General features: G+C 41.6%; 3 protein-coding genes across 4 annotated transcripts in view; 2 read left to right on the forward strand and 1 right to left on the reverse strand.

Moving 5' to 3' along the window:
• Positions 1-121: 121 nt before the first annotated feature.
• Positions 122-7,262, reverse strand: LOC310966337 (G2/M phase-specific E3 ubiquitin-protein ligase-like). 2 transcript variants are annotated; one of them, XM_083940104.1, is made up of 11 exons: positions 7,123-7,262; positions 4,475-4,611; positions 3,506-3,812; positions 3,119-3,201; positions 2,910-3,010; positions 2,654-2,779; positions 1,965-2,269; positions 1,464-1,642; positions 1,040-1,212; positions 577-791; positions 122-476 (listed from the first exon to the last, which is right to left on the reverse strand). In XM_083940104.1, exons 1-11 carry the CDS (start codon positions 7,256-7,258, stop codon positions 241-243), a joined length of 1,998 nt encoding a protein of 665 aa, XP_083796230.1. In that variant the 5' UTR covers positions 7,259-7,262; the 3' UTR covers positions 122-240. The 2 variants fall into 2 exon arrangements, 1 of the variants encoding a protein (XP_083796230.1); XR_014593820.1 differs by lacking the exons at positions 122-476; positions 1,464-1,642 and having other exon boundaries at positions 656-791.
• Positions 7,263-9,512: 2,250 nt separating this feature from the next.
• edem3 (ER degradation enhancer, mannosidase alpha-like 3) lies at positions 9,513-21,621 on the forward strand. Its single transcript, XM_083940460.1, has 20 exons — positions 9,513-10,770; positions 10,855-10,900; positions 11,089-11,189; positions 11,378-11,417; positions 11,678-11,790; positions 11,981-12,134; positions 12,764-12,898; positions 13,622-13,727; positions 13,938-14,035; positions 14,267-14,392; positions 14,495-14,578; positions 14,829-14,912; positions 15,131-15,255; positions 16,095-16,266; positions 16,367-16,512; positions 16,627-16,771; positions 17,241-17,432; positions 17,648-17,813; positions 18,701-18,886; positions 20,399-21,621. Exons 1-20 carry the CDS (start codon positions 10,682-10,684, stop codon positions 20,776-20,778), a joined length of 2,688 nt encoding a protein of 895 aa, XP_083796586.1. The 5' UTR covers positions 9,513-10,681; the 3' UTR covers positions 20,779-21,621.
• A 901-nt stretch (positions 21,622-22,522) lies between these two features.
• Positions 22,523-25,923, forward strand: part of LOC310945151 (uncharacterized protein C1orf21 homolog) — a 28,408-nt gene continuing 25,007 nt past the window's right edge. The window contains exon 1 of the mRNA XM_083911164.1: positions 22,523-22,745. The gene's annotated coding sequence lies outside the window, so the exon portion shown is untranslated. The remainder of the gene's footprint in view (positions 22,746-25,923) is intronic.

Here is a 25,923-nt window from a genome sequence, read left to right on the forward strand (position 1 = left end):
TAGAGCAATGTGTAAAGAGAGTAATAGGCCCAAATGCTGAAAATGGAATTCCACTTTTTCAAATTCTTCATATCTCTTTTGAAAACATACCTTTACTCATGTGGACAAACTGTTTAGAAAACATTGTCAAATTTGTTTATTTTTCATTTAACCTTTAACATTTTTCATTGAACTGAACTGAGCATGCACTCTTTAATCTTTATCAGCTGCATTTTTGCAGACTGGACAAAAATCCAGACATTAAATACACCCAAAGCCTGGAGAGTTCTGTAAGCCAAACTCCATGCTTGTCTTAAAGACAGTGTACGTCTCAAGGAGAGGGAGCTTTAGTGTATTTGCACAAGTGTTTGCCATAGGGAATGGCAAATTTGTTAAGAACTCGATGCATGGTAGTGGTGTTATTCCAGCAGGTGGAAGTGATGTGAGCCCTGTAGCAAACATCAGTACATCCTCTAGGGACACAGCAGTTGCGTTTTCTGAAAGGGAAAAGTCAACATTGTTTTAGTGTCTTCATCATCCAACAAGTAAATTAAGTAAACATTTTTACAAACACCATATAAAGAAGCCATAACAAACCTTCACAATCAAGAAGAAAATCTGCCCAAAATCCAAGTGCTTTGCATTCTTTCTGGCGACTGTTACTTCCTGCTGGACTGAGGTGTGGTTTAAACATGCTTTCCATGTCTGCAGCTGTCAGGTTCTTCTGAGAGTGGCACAAAAGTGGGGCCAATACACAAGGATGCTGCTGGAGTGCGGTCAGAAAGTGTAGACTTGCAAGTCCTTCTTTGAAACTATTAGGGACAATGATCATATAACAGAAGGTTTCAGTTACTATGCTAATTACACCAGAGTCTAACACTCAAACAAACTTTTCACTAAACCCGCTTTACCATTTGTGAATGTCACACAATCTTATCTGTAGCCACTTTTGAAGCATTCAAGTGATAAATCATGGGACTGGAAAGCATGTGGTTGTTAAACATGAGATTGAAATATGTTTGATGAATGGAGAAAGAGAATGAGTCTTTACAAGTATTACCTTTGAATAACACTCTGGTTTCTGTGTAGAATATACCATTTGAGGTATTCCTCCACAAGAGTTTGCTTGTCCTCAGAAGACTTCACATGTAAGAAGCATCCAGCAGTCTGGAACATGGAGCTGTTTTGCAAAAGTAAATTTTGCAGAGATTCCACTGAGTCTGTTTCCTGGACCTGTTAAAAAGACTTTGTAAGACTTACCAAAACCCATCCCTGATAGGTTAAGGATCTTGCAATGGTCAAGCAAATGGTAAACCCCTCAAACAAAACATGGATCAAATTATTTTTTACTTAAATGTTCTCATACTGATAGAAGTGGAGATCTGAACATTCCGATCATCTGTTTATTTTACTATAACCTCACTCTAAATTAAATACTGGTTTCTCTTAGTTAACTCATTCCTTGAATCATGGTCACTTCATACCTGATGCAGAACTCTCCCTATCTCCTCATCTGTAATATCTCCGACAGTGGCGCTGAAACTGGGATTCCCTACAATGTGGTTAACAAGGTCCTTTGACAGGAAATGTGGTGCTGGTCCCCCGTGTACTATAGACACAGCAATGATCTTTCCTGCCAGGACATATTCATTTTCCCTGACAGCTGTCAATCAGAGTACAGAAAAAGTACAGTTAATTGGCATATTTATCTGCTAAGAGCGACTTTCTGTTAGAGTCAGGCAGGTGGTGACCCAGATGACATGAACCCTTTATTTTCATTCAGGCTTTTTTTTTATAAAAGATTATATGTATGGCCAGGAAGTTTAACAAGACTAAAGGGGTTGTGTACAGTGTCAACGCTTGTATTAAAGTGCTTAAATTTGGCAGAAAGTGGGACTTAATGTACAACAAAAATAATGCATTTATCAAAATATATTCACACTTTCACACACAAAATACATAAACTGTCATGGAAAAAAAGACACCTGTAGCGTTGTACACCAGGTAGCGGCTTTGTGGAGGTCCGTCAAAGATGGCGCGATGCTTCAGATCATTCATGAGAAGTGTGAGGAATTCCCGTCTGGGTCCGCCAGTATCTATGCCTTCTTCAGGGGAGCCAGCATCATCACTAAACTTAACGAACATGTCACTTGCCTCCGAGTAGGTGCAACGCTGAAAACCTCGGACAGCACCATCCCATACATTAGATCTGGACACGTTGAATCTGCTGACTTTCTTGTGGTCAATGGGAAGTGCCAAATTTGCAATTATTTCAGGTGCACTTGTATGCCTAGAACAAAAAGTAGAAGTTACTTTGTAAAATTTTGTAGCTTATTAGCTGAACACAAATTGGATCAATCATCCCTTCCATTAAATATTCATAAATTGTACTGATAACACTTGATCATGATTCCTAAGGCCCTCTCAAGGCAGTTAATAAAACAATATCTACTTTTAATACATTCAAATGGAGTTCCTTATAGAAAGACATCTCTCTACTGGACCTAGCACAAACTGTTTTTCTTGCTACAGTAACTGAGATTGTTTTTTCACCCTTCTTAATACAGTGACGTTTATTTGTTTAATAAGTACTCACACTCTGTTCAAGTCTATTCTCCATTCTACAAAGATACAGGATGATGGATAATACCCTAATAATTTACTCATGACTCACACAGGTTCATTAGAAGATGCCTCATTTGTTTCTTTGACAGTTAGAACTTCATCTATGTCATCATCATCATCATCGTCGTCGTCGTCGTCATCAATGACGACAGGCGCATACAGGTCTGTGTAGTTTCTGCACAAAGAAAAATATGTACACAAAATACAATAATAATGAAACATACGGTGTGTCTTCTTATCAGAATTTAAGAGCTTTAACATTCAATATGCTAGACTATTTTTAAAAAAAAGCCCCAACACCAAACCTGTAACAGGTTCTCTTTGTTCCAGGACATCTTGAGGTACTTGGACCAATATCCTCTGTGTTCATCTGTACTGGACTGCTTTCATGCAGAGGTTCAAATGGCTATATTGAAGCATTAAAAACCATTGCGGTTGATCAATTCTTCACATAGCAAACAAAAACAACATTTTCATTAAAGACACACCCAAATATGCTTTACATTGCACTCACCAGCGTGTCAGCTAGGTCAAACTCTGTGGGGGGTATTTTTATCATAATCTCTGTGTCAGAGTCACTGTCTGACACTCCTCCAACTGCAAAAAACAAAACAATTTAAGTTAGCTTGATTGTTGTCAGTAAAAACAAACATTTTAAAAGAAGTTTACTCCAGAAGAAGGTGATGAATGTAAAGCTGCTTTGAGACACTGCACCAGAAACAGCTGGTTTTGACACATGGTGGAAAAAGTTCACTGAATGGTTTTTCATGCATCTACTACTCCAAAGGGTTTGCAGTTATTTTAACATGAATGCAGAATACACGATGGGGAGCTATTTTCAAACGAGTTTTTTTTAAACGTGAAATATCTAGCCACAGATGTAAATGGCATGACAACTTACCTTGTTCAAAGTCCTTCTTTGTGCAGATATACATTTTGATTCTTTGATATGTTCTGCCTAATTCTGCCTTATATTCTTCTAGAATAAAAGGTCTCTGTGTCCCAGGGATATTGATAACTTCAGATCCATCCGGATACAGAAGGATGAAGACTTCTTCTTCCAAGTCTTGGTTGAAGTCTCTCATTTTCTTCACACTCTGATGAAGAAGACTTTGAGCGGTGATGTCAGAGTTGGTTGATAAGGGAATGGTTTTCCCACGTACTGGCTTTAAAACACCCGTCTGAGCAGTCATCAAGCCAAGACTAATCTGCAATAGAAAACACAGGAACTGGCAAGGATCTCTTAATCCGGTTTAAATAACATGGCTTAATTGAAGTGGTTGTTCCTCTGGTTTGCAAATGTTACACATAGACCCAAAATAGATCTTAAACATAAAATGTGACTCAGAGCAGCTCTAATCTTTCCTTCAAATCTTAGTTAACAGCAGTTTTGTAATTAAAAAAATAAAAGCTCCATCTTGGCCAAATAAAGGCTATTAAAAAATTCATTAATTTTCCACAGAACACAACAATTGATATTCATGATCAGAAGTCAGTTTAAAAGAAAGAGATATGTCAGCCTGCGTCCTTGATAACTTCCTGTCAGATGATGTCATTCACATTAACTCCAACAGGAATCAAACTTGGACACATTTAGATATGTTTATAACTTTGAAAAGGTCTATAGGTAAACTCAGATAATTCTATGTTCTTTTCTAAGTTAATTGTCTACAATACAGACACCTATTTCAAACATTTACATAGTTTATCTCCCAACATTACTTGAAACAAGCAAAACTATATTGCTTGCCATGAAATTGACCCTACTAGGGGGCTTAGGTATAGGGTTCAAATAATAATGGGATGAGACAGCAAGTCAACACTGGAGTTGGGTTCGAATATTTTTTCACTCAATCACACATTTACTTACCTGCACTTTCCTTTTTTCCTTTTTCTTTTCCCGCATCTTACCAAAGGAAAACTTTTGCCTTTCCTCTGCTTTTTTCTTCCGGTAATCCAGAAAGGTTTTAAATATTGGTTTTGGATTGGAAGGAGGGTTCTCTGATACTAGAGGGAAGCAAAAAAATGCATTCTTATAAAATGGCAAATCATGCATTGCACATTCATAGAAACAAAAGTAATGGTAACACATGGCTAGATTAAAGAGGACAACAGATATCTGATCTCATTAGCACCTCGATTATAAATAATTGAACGGCGGAGGGCAGGGATGTTGTGGTGCCAAAGCGATCGTCTGCCAATTAAAACATGCAAATATACATAACTATATCCATGTTAACAGCAAAGACATGGACAGAATATAGCCCAGGCAATCTGTTTTACCTGCTGCAATCACTTTTTGGCAGACGAACACTTGTTAGTGTCACACCACCTTCACTAGGTGCATGCAGTCTCACGATATCACAATGTTTTTTCACTTTATTTAGTTGTACTGTAACTTACTTCAGTAAGAAATGCTGCAACACGTTACTGTACTTTACTGTAACTTAGTTCTGTCAGAAATGCTGCAACACGTTGCTGTAACTTAGTTCTGTCAGAAATGCTGCAACACGTTGCTGTACTTTACTGTAACTTAGTTCTGTCAGAAATGCTGCAACACGTTGCTGTACTTTACTGTAACTTAGTTCTGTCAGAAATGCTGCAACACGTTACTGTACTTTACTGTAACTTAGTTCTGTCAGAAATGCTGCAACACGTTGCTGTACTTTACTGTAACTTAGTTCTGTCAGAAATGCTGCAACACGTTACTGTACTTTACTGTAACTTAGTTCTGTCAGAAATACTGCAACACGTTGCTGTACTTTACTGTAACTTAGTTCTGTCAGAAATGCTGCAACACGTTGCTGTACTTTACTGTAACTTAGTTCTGTCAGAAATGCTGCAACACGTTACTGTACTTTACTGTAACTTAGTTCTGTCAGAAATGCTGCAACACGTTGCTGTACTTTACTGTAACTTAGTTCTGTCAGAAATGCTGCAACACGTTACTGTACTTTACTGTAACTTAGTTCTGTCAGAAATACTGCAACACGTTACTGTACTTTACTGTAACTTAGTTCTGTCAGAAATGCTGCAACACGTTGCTGTACTTTACTGTAACTTAGTTCTGTCAGAAATGCTGCAACACGTTGCTGTAACTTAGTTCTGTCAGAAATGCTGCAACACGTTGCTGTAACTTAGTTCTGTCAGAAATACTGCAACACGTTACTGTACTTTACTGTAACTTAGTTCTGTCAGAAATGCTGCAACACGTTACTGTACTTTACTGTAACTTAGTTCTGTCAGAAATGCTGCAACACGTTGCTGTACTTTACTGTAACTTAGTTCTGTCAGAAATGCTGCAACACGTTGCTGTACTTTACTGTAACTTAGTTCTGTCAGAAATGCTGCAACACGTTGCTGTACTTTACTGTAACTTAGTTCTGTCAGAAATGCTGCAACACGTTGCTGTAACTTAGTTCTGTCAGAAATGCTGCAACACGTTGCTGTACTTTACTGTAACTTAGTTCTGTCAGAAATGCTGCAACACGTTGCTGTACTTTACTGTAACTTAGTTCTGTCAGAAATGCTGCAACACGTTACTGTACTTTACTGTAACTTAGTTCTGTCAGAAATGCTGCAACACGTTACTGTACTTTACTGTAACTTAGTTCTGTCAGAAATGCTGCAACACGTTGCTGTAACTTAGTTCTGTCAGAAATGCTGCAACACGTTGCTGTAACTTAGTTCTGTCAGAAATGCTGCAACACGTTGCTGTACTTTACTGTAACTTAGTTCTGTCAGAAATGCTGCAACACGTTACTGTACTTTACTGTAACTTAGTTCTGTCAGAAATGCTGCAACACGTTGCTGTAACTTAGTTCTGTCAGAAATGCTGCAACACGTTGCTGTAACTTAGTTCTGTCAGAAATGCTGCAACACGTTGCTGTACTTTACTGTAACTTAGTTCTGTCAGAAATGCTGCAACACGTTACTGTACTTTACTGTAACTTAGTTCTGTCAGAAATGCTGCAACACGTTGCTGTAACTTAGTTCTGTCAGAAATGCTGCAACACGTTGCTGTAACTTAGTTCTGTCAGAAATGCTGCAACACGTTGCTGTACTTTACTGTAACTTAGTTCTGTCAGAAATGCTGCAACACGTTGCTGTAACTTAGTTCTGTCAGAAATGCTGCAACACTTGTTAAACACTAATTAAAAGTAGTATTTTACGTTAGCTTTATTTTGATTTGATTATGTTAGCTATTGTCACTCAGATCCTTTCCCTCATTTGTATTGAAACTGTTGCACAATAATTTCCCTCGGGATAAGTAAAGATTCTTGAATCTTGAATACTTGAATATCGCCCTACTGCAGACACAAATGGGCGTTCCGCTCAAGCATGCAGCTGGACCCTTCTCCGTTAACGCAGCCGGAGACTAACTTTATACGCGGGTGGTAACTTCCTTGGCACGACACCCGCTATAAACTTATACAGCCCAATAAATTAATACGGCGCAAGAGAGTACATCATTTAGGAAAACCACCATTAGCTGCAAATAAGGTTACGTTAACTTACCTGAAGCTAGGCCATCGTTGGGTTCAGCCAAAGACGTTAATTTAGCGTCCAGACTTTCTCCAAGTCTCTCGCCACAACCACTGTAAAAATTCGGTTGGTCCTCCAACAACTTTTTCCCACAATGTCGGCAAAACATCCTTCACCAAATTGTCTGGCGCCGAATGAAGGGACGCGGTTTAGCCTCTAGCAAGCTAGTTAGAGAACTCATTTCATGTTAAAGGACCGACAGTCCGTCTGTCCAATCAGGAGGGTCCATCCTCTGCGAGATGGGCCCTACCCTTTCCGGTAAAAGTTAATGTTATTGTAATTTTGAATTTGTCGTTGCAATTTTGAATTTGTCGTTGTCATTTTGAATTTGTCGTTGTAATTTTGAATTTGCGCTGTCATTTGCCCCTCAGGGCCACGGTAAAACAGCGCACTTTTAAACATGAACACTGTGTTTTTAATCACTTTCAAGCGTATTTAAAGGTTTGAATGTGTTTTTTCTTTCATTTAGGCAACAACACATGAATGCTTTCTTCACTTGTTATTAAATCTGCAAACTCATACAAACAGACTGGAATTATTGAAGTTCCCTGTAACTCTACATAATACATATTTAATGATATAATACATCTATGATTTTTGTGGTTGGTTAAGTTAGGTCAAACAAGCTACTATGGTAAAACATTACATTTTATAACTGAATGATTACCACAAAGAGTTGTTTTACAGTTTTACTCTTACAGTTATTCTAAATAAGGATTGTTATCATTTTGGTTTAGGGCAGGGGTCTTCAATGTTTTTGGACCAAGGACACCTGAACTGAAAGAGAGATGAAACACGGACCCCCTGCAAATATTGTATTAAGTTGAGTTGCATATGAAATTGGGACCACATTCTATGACTTATTTATACATAGACCCAACAATCCCCCCTTGAGTACACAGTGGCAACAGAAACCTTCCCTTTAACAGACAGGAACGTTGAACAGACCCAGTTCTGTGGAGCACGGACATCTGTTTGCACCGGTTGGGGAGGAAGAAAAGAAGAGAGAAAGAGAGAAAAGACACACAGATGGACAGTTCCAGAGACGCAAACAATCACAAAACTAACAGTAACTATAATAATATTTATAGTAATGTCAATATGACTTATACAGTATGTAATGTCAGTTAATAAAGTAGAATAGTAGAAACAACTACAGCTGAGGTGATAGAATATGACAATAATAATTATGGTGGTAAATATGATCAATGATGAGTAGTGGTTATAACAGCATAACACATTTATCCTGGTGTTGTTTTTATGGCTACACATTTCATAATTTATAAAACTCATTATAGTTTATATGAGTAATAGTAATAATAGCAGCAGCAGGAAGCGTCATGCAGGACCACGGCAGCAGGCACCACCACTATCAGCAGCAGAGACATGCAAGATAATATAAAAGGCCATTAAAAAGAGGTTATCCTTGGGTTTAGTATATATGTGCAGTTTATATGGTAGAATAGTAGAAACAAGCACAGCTAAGGTGATAGAATATAACAATGATAATAATTATGGTGGTAAATATGATCAATGATGAGTAGTGGTAATAACAGCTGTGATATAAAAGGCCATTAAAAAAAGAGGTTATCCTTTATCAACTATAAATGTGGTTAAGTATATATCAAATCAAATCAAATCAAATCAACCTTTATTTATATGGCGCTTTTCATACAGAAAAGTATCGCAAAGTGCCTCACAGAGATGTACAGAACAAGAGAAACATCAAATAAAATCAGGAGAAGAAAGTTAAAAGAACCCAACCCTCCCACAGTCATGCACAGAGACACACACACATATATACGTTCATTCACACATTCACATAAACACGCACAGCCATCTAGTAAGGATGCCCCCTGGGCGCCTCCCTAGGGAGGTGTTCCAGGCACGTCCAGCTGGGAGGAGGCCTCGGGGAAGACCCAGGACTAGGTGGAGAGATTATATCTCCACACTGGCCTGGGAACGCCTCGGGATCCCCCAGTTAAAGCTGGTTAATGTGGCCCGGGAAAGGGAAGTTTGGGGTCCCCTGCTAAAGCTGCTGCCCCCGCGACCCGACCCCGGATAAGCGGATGAAGATGAGATGAGATGAGACACACAGCCATGCAGGCACACAGACACACAGACTCACACCTACACCAACACTAGCTGTCACTACAGAGACATGGCCGGGCAGCGCCCATATATGTGCTTAATAGTTGGGATACAGTTATGTCTAGAGAGAGTTGAGAGGCGGTTGAGCACCTCCCTGGTCTGCGGGGCTGCGTTCAGGGCCTTCTCGGTTTTTGCCTGTGAGTCTAAACTCAGGGCACGTCACCACGCAACACCAGGAAGCGGATGTTGTTGACGTTTTCGTCTCAACCGCATCCGGTTGTTTAGGGCAGGCTATCTTATCGAAACAGCAGCTTACGGCGAAATTATCCCCTTTATTACTTCAAAGACAGGAAGGAATAGCCCAGGTCAGGCCCGCTGCCCAACAATGGAGGCTGTTTTTGTGGATTTTTCTCGTGTTGTTTATCGGTCTGTCCGTTGTCTTCAGCTCGGCTAAGTTAGTTAGCACCAGTGGCTAACTGGCTGATTTAACCATGACAAGTGTTCGGCTGCTGGTCTGACGACAGATAAACTGTCAAGAAGAGGAAATAATAATTAACTTATATTAGAAAAAACAGTTGACACAGCGGTGTGATAACAGCAGCAGCTGTTGGGTTGTCTTCTGGTTTAATCGGATGTTAATTAGTTTGTGTGGAGTAAGTATTATAATATGGATTTGGATGATTAAACACACGAAACCAGGACTGTTTATTCACGGTGGCTTGCTTTAGTTTATCTTAAATATGACAGTGTGTCGTGATGATTGAAGAGGCTATAACTGTTTATAAGTTTCCTCGATCGCTGGCGTGTGAAGACCACATCTAGAAAATGGCATTATTGTTTAATTTTTAGTATTTTTTTTAAGGATTCATTTGATTTAGCTGGTTAGAGGTACATGTAACGTTAGTCGTGACGTGTCAACGTGTTACATGTGTGCAACAGCATGGGAACATAAACAGGTGTGACTTGCCAAACTGTTCAAAGGACTTGTAAGCAACTTTGCACTACAACTAATGCCTTGGTACTTCTCAATATCAATTACACCTCGATATCTGGTTACTTGAAATAACAACATTCCTACACAGTGTTTAGCTGCAGTTTGGGGCTGTAAGTGCACATTTTATTTATAGACTTATTGTCCTATCTCTGTGTTTGCTGAGAAACGCAGATGGGGTGTACAGTAAGTGGCCCAGATTCAGCATCAAGCTTCACGATGCTTTCATGTACCTATTGATGATTAAAGGGGTTCATCTAAGGAGAAGCCAAAAGTGCTTTAACATGATCTCAGAGGTTTACATTAATTAATAATCATTTCTTCAGTGTTTTTTGTTAGTGTGAGCTGTTTGGTTAGGGCGGTGGTAATGACTAGATATTTGTTTTGTGATTAACCAAGAGCCAAACTGTAGTTTTATGCACACTGCTGTGATCTTGCCCACCTACCACAATGCCGGCTGTACTGTTCTTATTGATGCTGCTTGGAGCATTATGCAACTTTGGTCAGGCCATGTCACGGGATGAGAAGAACAGGTTGAGGTGAGTTGAGAAAAACACACAGTTTCCTCTCCTGAAAACATGTTATGCACGCTGAAATGTGTCTGTGTTTCCCCCTCACTGAAGGAACCAAGTGGTTGAGATGTTTGACCATGCATATCAGAATTATATGGTAAGTTATCCATTTTCACTGGATCCCTTCACAGAAATAAGAATTTGTAGTTTGAGTATTCTTGCTGCAGCTTTGATATTTGGATTTGATTCAGGAATATTAGGGTGTTTGGTTTTCTTTTTATTTATTTTTCATACTAGTTTGGATAACATGAAGTATTTTAATGTGTGTTTGTGTGCGTTTCTTAGGACCACGCATACCCAGCAGATGAGCTGATGCCACTGACATGCAGAGGAAGAGTACGTGGGCTTGAGCCCAGTCGAGGTGACGTAGATGATGCCCTGGGAAAGTGAGTACCGTACTGCCCTTGTCCCTTGAGATCAAACACATTGACAGAGCAATGATGACGTGGGTGCACACACCCAGTACCACACCTAATTGTGCACTTGCGGGAAGTGGAAGGTGCAGGCAAATTGTACTTGTTGAATAGCCATTATTATGTTTCTGAAACATGTGTTCTCTCCCTCTTTTTGATAGGTTCTCTCTGACGCTCATAGACACTCTGGATACTCTGGTGGTGTGTATTGGTTTGGGCTATTTTTAACGTGTGGTTGTCTTAGGGAATTTTTTGGCTATTATTTTGAGACTGTAATTAAATTAATATGACAGCACGCGATGAAGCTATTGATGAAATTGGAGTATTATGCGCCCTTTACAAGACTTAACAGACCTCGGTATTACTAAACTTAAAAAAATAACAAAGTCTTTCACTCCACTTTCAACAATGAGACACTATAATAGATTGTTTTGGTCATGTATTATTTTTTTTACTGCCAGCTTTTGAACAAGACAACAGAGTTTGAGGCTGCCGTGAGAAGAGTGCTGTCAGATGTGAGGCTGGACAATGACATTGTGGTGTCTGTATTTGAAACCAACATTCGAGTCCTCGGGTGAGATTACACTACAACATTAACACACATTATAGGTTAGGAAATAAACTCTGAATGTACTATACCACAACTCCGAAAGGCAGCAAACCGCTGATAAAAAAATCACCAGCTGTGATTAATTTTTTTGTGTGTGCGTGTGTGCGTGTGCGTGTGTGCGTGTGTGCGTGTGTGTGTGTGTGTTTTTTTTCAGAGGACTGTTGGGAGGGCACTCCATGGCTGTGATGCTGAAGGAGGGAGGTCAACACATGCAGTGGTACCAGGATGAGCTCCTGCACATGGCCAAAGACATCGGCCTCCGACTGCTGCCAGCCTTCAACACCAGTAGTGGCCTACCTTATCCCAGGGTGAGATGGCAGCACACAGGCAGAAATACCTGAATTCAGCTCTTTAAATACCAGGAACAAACCTACACACACTGTAGTCTGTTTCAGGTGTGAATCTTAAACAAGAATTTAATACATAGTTGTTTGGTCTTATCCTAGATGGTCCCATGGTGTCAAATTTTTAAGATTTTGTTTTTGAATATGGGACCAAAAAGCTCCTCGTGCTTTATTGCAACTAAATATAGTTTCGTTTTGAGTATTGTTTCATGAAGACGTAGTCTGATTGAAAAATAATAATTAACTCTCCTCCTAAAATGTCGTGAACCTTCTAAGTTGCAATGATTAAGTGAGGAAAGAACCAGGTTAATAATTAAACCTTCATCTTAAATAAGATCCTATTTTAACAATCTATGTCAAACATATTTGTTCATATATGTACTACAAAATGAACATTTGAGCGTATTTATACACTACCAATGTTGTTGTAGCCTCTCAGATCATACATATTTCCATTTTCCACTTCGCTGCTCGCAGCTGTCACCGCTTTTGAACTCAGTTATTCTTTTCTGCGTCATGAGTAGTCTCCTGCAAACCAGATGTGACTCAAAAAGATTGCGCAGTGTCTTTATTTTTTTTCTTCTGCTTGACAGGTGAACTTGAAGTACGGTGTCAGGGGTCCTGAGACGAGAACGGGCACGGAAACGGACACCTGCACTGCATGTGCAGGAACCATCATCCTGGAGTTTGCTGCCTTAAGTCGCTTCACTGGAGATCCTGTGTTTGAGGTATCACATTTAATGATATCCTTTTTAAAGAAGATTAAAAAAAAAAATCAACCTGACTCTTATCACATTGTTGGGGAGAAAACCATTTTAAAAAGCAACAGTCATGTTGTACTTAGTCAATAAAGCGAACAGAAAGCTGTTAATGAGTAAGAAACATATTGTAGTCAAGCAGCTCTCTAAAGCAGGAATCTGATATCCAGTTATGTCTTTTGACTTGCCGTTACACTAGATACACTAGAACTTTTTACCTATCACCGCTGTTATATAAGCTATCAGCTGTTTAAACAGACATGTGTCACTGATCAGCCACACCTCGTGTCTCATATGTCTTTCTTTATCTGTAATACAGGTTATGCTTTGGCATTTAAATCTTGTTGATCGGGATGCTGACACTTATTTGAAAACACATGATGTGAAATGCTGTATATGTCATTTGGCGCATGTATTCAGTGAGAGTCAATTCTCTTTCCTTGCGGGAAAATAAATCTGAATTTGTCCACTTTATAAATCCTAGATCCTGTAGCTGCAGTGGTATGCTGAAATATTTCAGGTTGATATTTTACCCTGTGCAACGATATTAGAGCCTTGTATTGGTTCACTTCCTGGCAGCAGTAGACTGCTGATCAAGCACAGAGTCAATCACTGTAATCTCTCCAACTGTAGACAGCTACTGCAGATTGATTTTTTAACTTCTTGAAATCAATATTGCACCTTTCCTCACAGGCCCATGCCCGGAGAGCTCTGGACTTTCTGTGGGAGAAGAGACAGAGAAACAGCAATCTGGTGGGAACCACCATCAACATCCACTCTGGAGAGTGGGTCCGCAGGGGTGAGAGAAGATGGAGATGGTGGATGAAGTGTTAAGAGAAAGAGGGGAGGACACGGGGAAACTGAAAATTAAGTATAGGGGTTCAAGCTTTCTGTCTGGGAGAGAGAGGATTTGGTTGCACAGATGTTTGATGGGTAAACATAGAACATTTGTTTGTAATCTGATAATTTTCTTGTCTCATAAAGTGATAGTATGATTGCGTGTCTCTAGACAGCGGAGTAGGAGCGGGAATTGACTCATACTATGAGTACCTACTCAAGGCTTACATCCTCTTGGGAGATGACCTGTTTCTGGAGCGGTTCAATATCGTGGGTACACACACACACACACTTACAGAGTAATCTGATGCCTGTCTGTCTGCATAATAGCATTTCCACTGGTGCGTCTCCAACTTAAAGCAGCGTTGGGCTTTTTTTACATTTGCATTTCAGGAATTTGTATAGTTTTCCAGCACAGAGTCCTCAGGCTACCATCTTTCTATTTGTGTTTATCACAGAGCACCATAAGACTGTTATTGTATCCCCAATTCTTCCATTTAGCACTATGCATCTATAATGAAGTACATTAGCCAGCCACCACTGCTGCTGGATGTCCACATCCACAAACCTCTGCTTCCTGCTCGCACCTGGATGGACTCTCTGCTGGCCTTCTTCCCTGGACTGCAGGTCAGATTGGATCATGTGAATTGAAGGTTTTACACTTCCTGTATTGACGTGTGCCATTATCGTAACGTTGTGCCTACTGTTCATACCGTGTACGTGTCTCAGGTGTTGAAGGGAGATATCCGTCCTGCCATCGAGACTCATGAGATGTTATATCAAGTAACAAAGAAACACAACTTCCTCCCAGAGGTAATCCGTCTCTCTGTGTATCCAACTTGGAATACCACATCTTAGGCTTTAACTGCTCCACAAAAAATATCTTTGTCATGTGAGCATGAAGTCAAGTAACCTCATATGGCTTGTGTTATCAACCATAAGTGAACACGCTGGCATTTTGCACAAAACGGATGCATTTTTAGCTCCGTCTTTCTGGTCTTATTACAATGCTTGGGATGTTGTGCTGACTCCTTTGTCCTTCTCCTTCTTCCTCTCCGCCCAGGCCTTCACTACTGATTTCAGGGTACACTGGGCTCAACATCCCCTGAGGCCTGAGTTTGCAGAGAGCACCTATTTCCTTTATAAGGTAATTTATAAAGGCAGCTTGACAAAGTGCAGATGTTCTCTTTTCACTCTCATAGTACAGAGGTTAATGCCTTTTTATCATGGACCAGCACTTGGGCTCATTACAGTATCTTCATTTCTGCAGTTATTGAACAGATCATCCCGTACTTTGCATGCCTTCTTAATAGTTAATGTACTGTCCTCTGTTATGATCACACTACTGTGCTCTCATCCTCCCAGGCCACAGGAGACCCTTATTACCTGGAGGCAGGTCGCACCATCCTGGACAACCTCAACCGCTTTGCTCGTGTTCCCTGCGGCTTCGCTGCAATGAAGGATGTACGTACTGGGAGCCACGAGGACAGGTGAGAATATAAAGACTCTTACTATTTGTAAGATGATTTGTATGGTAATGGAGGAAGTAAATGGCAGCTGGAGACACCATTCAGACATGCAGTATATACTGCACCATCAAATTGGCATACCATTAGATGATGGTCCATAAAACATTGTATGAGTGAAAGGAAGGAAAGGTTAAATATTGGGATGGATTAGATATGTAAGGATCACTGAGCCCTTTTTTATTCATCCCTGCAAACCACACCTCAAAAGTCCCTTTACTTAGAAAAAGTACCATACTACCCACGAGCAGCTATTTTTTTGTAGGGGTGAAAGGTTATCAGGACTTAATTTAGACCATGGTCCCTGCTTTCAGAAAGCAGTGAGTTCTTAAAAAGATTCCTAATCCCTGAGGAAAGGTCCTGCGATAGGAAATTACCATAAGGGTAAAATAAGATACTGTTTATCAGCCAATATTTGTTTTTTTAATTATATAAGATAAAGATCCCTCAAATGTGGTTATTTAAAGAGTTGTACTGAAGCAGGACAGGATAACAATACACTTTATTTGTTAAGAGGACATTAAAAAGGAGTTAAAAAAGACATACTATAATCACATCAGTGGGTTGGAACATGGATTAATACAATTAAATACAGATACACAAAAATAGGACTTATGAAACGTTAATGAACCACATATACGGCATATGTGGAAAACTTCCAGTGTACACAGTTTCCACAATAAGCTGATGATGTGAACAAATAATGGCCTGCTGACGTCTGGCTCTACTTTGCGACGCCCTAAATGATAATATGATAAATAAACCCTGTGCCCAGTGATCTTACTCCTTTTCTCTCCGGTCAGAATGGACTCATTCTTCCTCGCTGAGATGTTCAAGTACCTCTTCCTGATGTTTGCTGACGAAGAGGACTTACCGTTCGACGTGGAGGACTACGTCTTCACCACCGAGGCACACCTGTTGCCCCTGTCCCTCTCCAAAGCCCCTCACTCATCATCTATTCTCTCAAACAGAACGGTAATTGACATTATACCATTATGATTTATAATCTGACAAATCTGAAAGCATACACATTCCAATTCCTAACAGAATCTGTAATATACTCATGATACTTTAGTCAGAGGAGGAGCTGGACGACTCTAACTACGATTGGACCTGCCCTAACACTCGCCTCCTGTTCCCTGACCCTGCCTTCCCTCGTAACCTGAGAGAACCAATCCGAAGTGCTGTTGATAAGAGCTGCCCCCGTCCGGCTCCTTACCGGTATGTATACATGCAGGAGTGACCAGTTTATGTGCCCGCCCTTATTATATATTTTTCCCTAACTGTTGTATCTCCTCCGTGCTTTTAACTTGTTGCTCTTCTCCCTCCTCTAAGGGAGCCCGGTATGGGTCGTCCTCCCCTGAGGGCTCAGGACTTCATGGCAAACAACCCTGAGCATCTGGAGCTGCTGAGGAGAATGGGAGTCAGTCTCATCCACCTGAAAGATGGCAGGGTGCAGCTGGTCCAGCATGCAACACAGGTAAACATAATAAAGACAGGATAAACGTTCTTCATCAGTGATCACATCTGATCACATTCTTCATTTCTGACACTGCTCTTCATCTTTTCCACAGTGCCTGATTACAAAAATACAGAATCCAAAGCTGAAATAATTAAGTCTTAATCGTATGCAATTCCTCAGCTGTTTTGTTCTAATTATTAAAGATGGGAATGATGCAACACTATAAGATTTCTAGCACGCATGTGGAAAATACTGCAAGACAATAACCTCTAAAAACTACAAAGATAGCTCTAACTTAAGTCCCTTTTTTTTTTTAAAGGTGAAGATACAGTTACTTGTAAAAGTGTGCGACAGCGTTAAAACATGCAACAGCTGTGCCATTGTCTAATGGAAATATGTTCTTAAATAATAATTTTCTTTCCATCCTGACTTTTTAAAACCCTCTGTCTTTCCCTCTCCTTCCCCACTCTGGCACACCCACACTTAGGCAGTGAGTGCGGTAGCAGCAGAGGACGGTGTGCGTTTCATGCAGGAGATGATGGAGCTGTCCAGCCAGCAGCAGAAAGAGCAGTTGCCTCCCAGAGCCATACAGATCGTCTCACATCCATTCTTTGGCAGGGTTGTACTGACTGCCGGCCCTGCACAGTTTGGCATAGACCTGTCCAAAAGTTCCACAGGGGTGAGTGGGCTATGCAGCTTTGCAAAGCCAAATTTCAAATGGACACTTATCTGTCCTCATATTTGTTTTCCTTAGCGAGCCACTCACTTTTCCCTGGTATTTTTAAGAGGGTGCTGGACATGTGGACAGCTGCAGAGCTGTCCAACCTGTAGTATTAAACTGCGTTCCTTCATGCTTTGCAATAATTTCACTGTCATGCTTCCTCTTGTGTGCAGGTACGAGGCTTTGTGACTGTGGCTGAACCATACAGCGGCTGTACCGAGATCACCAATGCTGAGTATGTCCAGGGCCACATCGCTCTCCTGCAGAGGGGTCAGTGTATGTTCGCAGAGAAAGCCCGACACATCCAGAAGGCTGGCGCCATCGGAGGCATAGTCATCGGTGAGTGTGAGCAGCTGACGACACAAGACAGAAGATCAGATCAGTATGGTCAGTGAGTAGATTAGGGCTCCTTAAATGGATTATCTTGAAGAAAGGAAGTCGTCAGACAGACTTAATGATAACGCTGGAGTTAAGTAAGCTTTCTAATAATAATTTGCATCTATATTGGGTCTTTCTTTAAACATTGTATTGCAATCTAATTTTTTTTCTAATCAAAGGGATAGTTAAGATTTTTTAAGTGGGGTGGTGTGAGGTACTTATCCGTAGTCAGTGTGTTACCTACAGTAGATGGTGGTCAGCATGCCACCAGTTTGGAAAAGCAGGCACGGAAACTAAGCAATGTACTGTTGTGTACAAGGGCAGCAGCTTAATGTTTTTAGGTGGCTAAAAGTCATAGAAACAAACCGATCGAGGCAGCAGAAGACCAGCAACTCCTGTGTTCTGCAAGGTGAAAATTTTGTCATTGGAGTCTGGTGGCTATGGCAAGAGTATAGATAACAGCTTCAATTCACCTGTGTGAACTTAAACAACTTAAACTGTCCGACTGCAAGAAAAAGCTGTGAAAATATTCTAAATATAGCATACACTTAAACTGATATTGATTTTTGTAGTCGGGCCTTTTTTAGCTGGGGAAAATATACATTTAGCTGCTGACCCCATCCATAACCATCCTGTCCTCCTTCCTGCTTCTCCAAAGTGGGGGCATACTGACTGCCATCTACTTTTGTACATCATACAACCTCACTTAAAAAAAAATCCCCTTTTTAAATAGACAAAGTGTACAAATGACAGAAACTAGTGAAAGGGATTCATCTCTTGTTAATGTTCATTCTTTCAGTTCTACTATCTATCACTTATCTCCTTTTGTTCCCTCCCTCTCCTTCCAGATGACAACGAGGGCAGCAGCAGCGACACGGCACCCCTCTTTCAGATGGCAGGGGATGGACGCAGCACAGATGACGTCACCTTGCCTCTCCTCTTCCTCTTCCACAAAGAGGGCAACATTCTGTTGGAGGCGCTGAAGGAGTACAGGCAGGTGGAGGTGCTGCTGAGCGACAAAGCCAGAGACAGAGGTGTGACCTTACTCCCTCATACTGTATGTCTCCCTTAATGTTCCTCTCTCTGCATCCACTCATCGCTCCTGATAAGATTGATCAGCGTACTTACCTCTCTTTCCACTGACTGAGCCTCATTATGTGCTTGGCTTCATGAAATAAAGATGAGATGTAGGGATCCAGGTGTTATTTGAAGTCTCCAAGATAGTGACTCATTCCAAAGCCACCCACCAGCTGTGGTTATAATAGAGGATGGTGGAGTTTTACACCCTTATCAATATTGCGTCCTCATTCTTTTCCTCTTTTTCTTCATTTGCCAAATCCCTCTATTCCCTGTGGTGGACTGTAACTGTGCCTTTCCTCTCCTCTCTCTCTTGGTTTCTCTTCTTTTTTATTTTCATAACCCTTTCCCCTTTGGATGAGCAGCAACCATATTCAAAGGTAAACCTCTTCCAGGCAGCCTGATTGAGGGAGGTAAGTATTATTTTCCTTCTTTGTCTGCTATTCTCATTCTGCATCCTTTCTCTTGCCCTCATTTCTGTTTCCCCTCCTTTATAGTCATGCTTTCGTCTCTCTCCATCCTTTCCTCTCACTCTGCCCTCGAACCACAGGATTATCTTTGTGATTGATAGAAAAGCTTAGTGCAGTCACACAATATTGTCATTTCTTATTTTCCCTTTCAGAGCTTAGGACATGACGGCACTTTGTGTCTGTTTTGTCACTGAGGTAAACCAATAGTTACACGTGGCAACGGTGGAGGATGACCTCTGACCCAAGCCACGTAACAGTGTTTTTACATGGTTTCTGGAACTGTCAGAATATGTGTTTGGTCAGGTTGTCATGATTAGATCATCATTTGGTTTTATATACTAACTGTTTGCTGTCAATCCGGCTGTAAAACTAATCCTAAACTAACAGAGACGATTGTCATTATAAGTGACCTGGCTGTAGACACAAGGGATCAGCTGCATTAGGAGCTGTTTGGGATCTGACCGCACGCTTCAACAGACAAAGTGCTTACCAAAATAGACACTTGACCACAAAACCTTTGGATGCAACAATGACCAGATACCGAGCACCTATCTGTGCTTATATAGTGCTGAAGTTACAGTCATTGCCTGTTCTCCTCGCAGCAGTCCTCTATGTATTCCCTCGACTGTTCGACAGACTTGTTCCTCAATGCGCTTAACAATCCGCTGTTAAAGAAGCGGCTACATTTTTGAAAAAATGGGTAATTTACACTTTTTTGTTCTCTAAATGGATCTGTGCAAAAGTCGCAGTATACCTTTTGCCAGATTTCTTTTCACAGTTGACTCTCAGTTTGGTTGTGCAGTTATGTGAGAAAGACTTCATCCTGTGGCAAACATGACTCACCATCAGCATCATGCTGTTACAGAAGACAGCCTCACGATGAAAACGGTTCTATTTTTGACCGAGAATGACTACCAGGGGGCGCGTTGTATAGATTACTGACTGAGGAGGAGGAAAAAGCTTTGTGTGTGTGGCTCACACCTCTTGCTTTCTTTTTAGGTGTGGATGTGCAAGAAGCGGAGGAAGACTGCTTAACCGAGGCAACAACTCCCACCTCATTTGAACCTATTGGCCAATCGCATGTGAACACGTTGGAGCTAGACGAATTGGCTCCTGAGGGTGTTACTCCATCACAGGAGGAAGTGAGTCCTGTAGATCAAGACACCAGTCCAGCAGAGGAAGTTAGACAACCGGAAGAGGAAGCTAGTCCTGTAGAGGCAGAGGCTGATTCGTCACAGCACAAAGAGGAGAGAGACTCTGAGAAGAGCGGGGAGCCCGAAGGGGACACAGACTCAAGCAGCCAGTCGGTGGATGAACTTCTGGCTGATTGGCGGGAAGACTTGGAGGCGTTCCAGCAGATGGAGAAGGATGAGCTCTGACAGTCATCGGCAGTGACGTGCCCTGTGACTGCGGTTTGATCCCACAGTGGGGAGAAACCTGGAGGGGAATGCGTCTTCACATGTCACCGTTCTCAATGTGGTGAATTGATGATTGATGGAGGCTGGGGAGATGTCTTTATGACTGTTTGTTCTCTTGCTCTCCGTGGATGGTGTCACGTGCCAAGGCTGCCCATATTCTCGACCATAAGGGGGTCCTTTTTTAGCCTGAGAGACCAGGGTTCTTACCTCACTTTCTCATACAGTTTCTGTTTATTTGTCATAAAAAAACCTATGTATGACATGGACCAGACTGTGTGTAACAGCATCTCCCTTTCCACTCCAAATTACTTCTCACACTGTTGCTCTCTCTATGCATTTCTGGTCCAACAACAACTAATGAATCCATCGACCAATTCATTTTATTTTAAATGTGATGATTATTTGTGATGATACATTTGCTATCTTGGTGGTCTTGGGCTTAATCATATGTACACGTTGATGTGAGTTAAGGACTTAATTCATGTGTGGGGGTCGGTGACATTGGGTAAGCCACAGGATGTTTGATGGCTTTATGGTAGACAAACACCAAACTTGATCTCTCTGGAGAATATATGAAGTCAATGTAAATATGTACTTGTCTAGATGTATTGACTGAAACAATATAGCGCTGCATTGCTCAGGTTCTGGTTCACCCCCACAAACAACAACCTCTGGACCACATTGGGTGGAGCAGACACACTTTAGCAGCGTGTTTGGGGTGGATTACACAACCATACGCCGTCACAGGAGGGCGCTGTGAGATCTGTCTGTCACGCTTCGGCTCCTGACTGGAAGGAGCAGGAATAAGACAATAAATTAATCTGATGAAATTAAATAAAAAATAAGAGGGAAATTGGGAAGACTGGCTGCATTCTTTTGAGTTCATGATATTTTAACGCTGAATGTTTACTTTAAATGTGGCAGTTAATAAAAAAAGGAAAATGTAGACTTGGAGGAGATTTGTGAATTTGGCTGATTTTACTTTACTAGGATCATGCAGACATGGATGAATCCAGGAAAAGTTATTTTATTTGACAGTAAACCTTAATTATGCCACTTTGCAATACTGTAAAAAGCAGCTCTAATAGGATGTCTTGTCATGGATTTTCAGATGATGTCAACTTTTAGAAGAAAACGGAATATTTAAATGAAAGGTGACAATTTTATTTATAAATCAGTTCTTTTCCAAAAGACAGGTTTCTATGAACAGTGGGCGGACACCTACATCTGTTGAGTCAAGATGACATAATGGAGATCTGATTGGAAAGTTCTCAGTATACAGCACTACTGTCAAACTGATTACAGCAGGAGTGGAAAATGGTCTCCTATCTTTTAATTAAGTAAAAAATAGCAAATCCTGCTTAAAAATTGAACTAGATGAAAAGGTACAAAAGTATTACCAGCAAAATGTACTTTACATCTCTAAAGAAAAAGATTATTATACATTTTATTTTATATACATGTCTGAATTTCAGTGTCACAGCTGGTACTTGTGAAAAATACACATTTTAGTATGTTCTTAATTACTGTACACTGTTGGATTAAAGTGACACCAAAGCAGCACTTTTACAGGGGAAAGTGAAAATAAAGTAAATGTGTGTTTATGGGTTTCCTCCAGATATTCCAGTGTAATGTAATAAAAGGTGAAGAAAGGGCTCATGCGGGATCACTTTCATTACTGGGACCAAAATAAGACAGCAGCTCAGGTCCGGCAGTGATTGGTGAGTTGGTGGGGCACTCCTCAGCAAGATGGCTGCATTGCTGCGCGCAATAGTGGCATCCTGGTGAAATGACGCAAGCCACAGTTTACGTTCAGTCCTCGAGGCTCTGAGCTCTCCGGTCTCCATAGCGCAGATCCCGCCCGACTCTCAGCCGGAAGACCGACCCCGGCTATCCTCCAGTGGACCGAGCCGAACCGGTTCATCTGAGTAAGTAACCAGCGTGAATTTACTTGGTAATCGTCTCCCAGATGGTGTCACATATCCTCCAGTGAAAAGCACGCTGCTGCTTGTGCTTTCTTTCTTTCTTTCCCTCTTTACTCCTCTCTTTTGTTGTTGTTTCCTGAGTGTAACCGTGATTACCCGGCGCTCTCCTTCCTGCACACTGGGGGCTTCGCATCTGTCGATGTTTTGGGGTTTGGGCGATGCTCGCTGCAGCGCTAAGACGAAGCTTTATCTCACCGATTCACGGGCGAGAAAAGAAACAAGGGGCTGCTTCAAGTGAGATGTGGAAATTTCTCAGTGTGTGTGTGTGAGAGAGAGAGAGAGAGTGTGTGTGTGTGTGTGTGTGTAAATGTGCTGGCTGGGCTTGGACAGCGTTGGCTCAGCGCGTTTGAAATTTTCCACACATCCTGGTCTGCTGTGTGCCACTCTGTCCCGCTGCTGCCTCTCCGTCTGAGGCCGTGCAGAAACACCCGGGAGGGGAACACGGACCTGGGCTGGACGAGGCTACAGGCCGTTAACCTTTGTGGAAATGAAACTATGTACACTACACACACGCACACACAAACAGACCGTTTGCACTACCTCTGCCCAAAACTCTTGCCTCCCCCTGTGGGGAACAAAGCCCCCAGTGTCTCCTTGTAGCGCAGCTGGACACAGCTGTTGAGCTGCAGCTCCAAGCCCCAGGACAGAGCTCTGTGGCCGGACCAGAGGCTCCTGCTGACGCCGCTGTGTGCCTCACAGCTCCCATAGCATGACAGGAGAAACACATTGGTCTGTGTTGACCACTACACATGACCAGTAGGCTTTTTTTTCTTCTGTATTTAAAGTGAAGGCTGGTTGCAATGTGTGTCTGCCTCCGAGGGAAAACAGGAGCTGCTGGATAATAATTGGAAAGTCACAGCGGCCAGAATTAGATTTGATATACAGACTCATTTGCAGATCATTAACTATAACCCAGCCGGAGTCAAATGCATCTTTCCCCACTTCCTCAGACATTGTTATATTGACTACATAATCAAAGAGACTCCATAACAGCCTTCCTGGACCTAGCTGCTGCGTTTAAATGCACCATATGGCCATAAGCTACTGTAGATGTCCCCATGTGATCAACACCAGATCATTACATCCATTTAGTGGCTGTTTGCAGCACCCTGGTGTGAAAGTAGATTGCTGTGGCCAGTGTTACAGGGCGTCCTGTCACCAGCAGCTTACATCAGGGTTATAGGTTACAATCAATCCTGTGAGTGGATGTTGCAGAGGTTGTTGAGTCCCTCCCTCCTTTTACTTGATTTATCTCTCTGTCTTCCCGCATCTGCCCCCTACTTGCTCATCACACGGCGTGGCATGTGTGTGTTCACGAGTCGTTGCTCACGTATGGCTTTTGGTTCCGTTGGGTAGCAAAAGAGACTTAAAACACACTCCTCCTCCTCCTCACTCTATTCTTAGTCTTCCGCGTCCACTCGGTCATCATCATCATCTGCTCGTCCGGCGTGTCCACCTGTGGCCTCCTCACCTCCAATGCTGATGAACAGCAGGTCAGGTGATGGTGATTTTTTGTCTTCTTGGCCCCCCATGTGGTACATGATTCAACACCCCACCAGTGATGTCACAGCGCGGGGAGGTGGAGGGTTTCCATGGTTACAGGACGTCTTCTCTGTGTGTCTCTGTCCGTGTGTGTGTGTGTGGGCGTGGAAGGGAGTTCCCATGACTGTGTCTTACATCCAGTTTTGTGTTTGCTTTGCATGCGTTGTGTTCTCTGAAAGGCAGTGCTTAGTGCTGTCAGGTGTGAGGAGGTAGTCTATACAGTGCAGTGCAGAAAGCACAACGCCAGCACAACACGATCCCTCTGGGTTCTGTATGTCTGTCAGTTTGACTGAGTGGCTTGCTGGAGGATCGGTTCGTCTACCTGACTGAATAATCAAAGCTCAAGCAGCAAACGCTGCAGCATGAAGCCTGAAAACTGCTCCTGTGTGGTTATCATCTGGTTGTTATTTCTGGTTTGTGTGTCTGCATTGCAGTCGACGTGCAGATCATTAGCGGACGTAGGCTATTTCTGCCTTCGGTCTGACTGGGGTTGGCTGTGCAGCCTGCATGCATGCATCGTGTGTTTTTAGTGTCAGTGATAAAATGATAAAGCTGCGTCTCTCTGTGTCCCTGACTGTGTTTACAGTGCAGTTTGTGTTCAGAGTCCAGTTGGGATGGGACATGGAGGCAGGGTCCAGTACTGATTTAGCTTGCCAGTTGTTGTTTTTTCTTTCTTTCTTTCTTATCTCGTATTCTCACTCCTATGCTGACTCTGATGTGCTGTGTGAATCTCTGCACAGAGCTTTCCCATCAGACAGAATGCATCTGTTGCCCATCTCCACCGTAGATAAAATGGTTTCTGATAGGATCTCTGCAGGCCCGCTCCTTGTTAATGACAACTTCACTGTTGGACTGACATGAGAAAGGAAATGGAGCGTTTAACCTTCAATAAAGCAAATGTATTTAATATGAAGACATAGGATATGGGAAGGTAAAGTAACCACAAACCTAGTGCTATAGGTGGATTTATCTTCCAACACATTCCTGCAAAGTATTTTATTCTTCTGATTTGTGCACATCACATTACTTTATGTCACACAGGATGAGTCTTTTACTTTAGAAGTTCCTCTGCATGTGACTCCCTGCAAGATGAATTAAAAATGTCTTCATCTTGATAGCTTTGTCAAAAGTCTTATAACCAAGATACTGGAAAGCATTGGACTTGGTCACTGTCTTTAAATCAGATGTAACGCTTTTTGAATCTATCTCTAAATTTTCTATTTATTGCACGAATGTTATTTATATCTGTATCTGTATCTCTGCTGCCTCTTGGCCAGGTCGCTTTTGCAAAAGAGATCATATATCTAAATAAGCTTTACCTGGTTAAACAAAGGTTAAATATATTTGAATAAAAGGAAACGTGACATGCCACCGTAGGAACTAAAATATGTAGGGTTGTGATTTTGCTTGATGTCTCATCCTTGATAGACATAATAGCAATCAAAGTGATCAATGCTGATTTTAAACATCCAACACTGCTACTGTCTAAGACAAAGCAATACTTATTGTTTATTGACTTCCTGCTGAACCATAGTGTTATAAAATTTATGTGTGTTATAGGGATGTAACTATCTATGTT

The sequence above is a fragment of the Echiichthys vipera genome (genome assembly GCF_963691815.1).
Source record: "Echiichthys vipera genome assembly, chromosome: 3".
NCBI lineage: Eukaryota > Metazoa > Chordata > Actinopteri > Perciformes > Trachinidae > Echiichthys > Echiichthys vipera.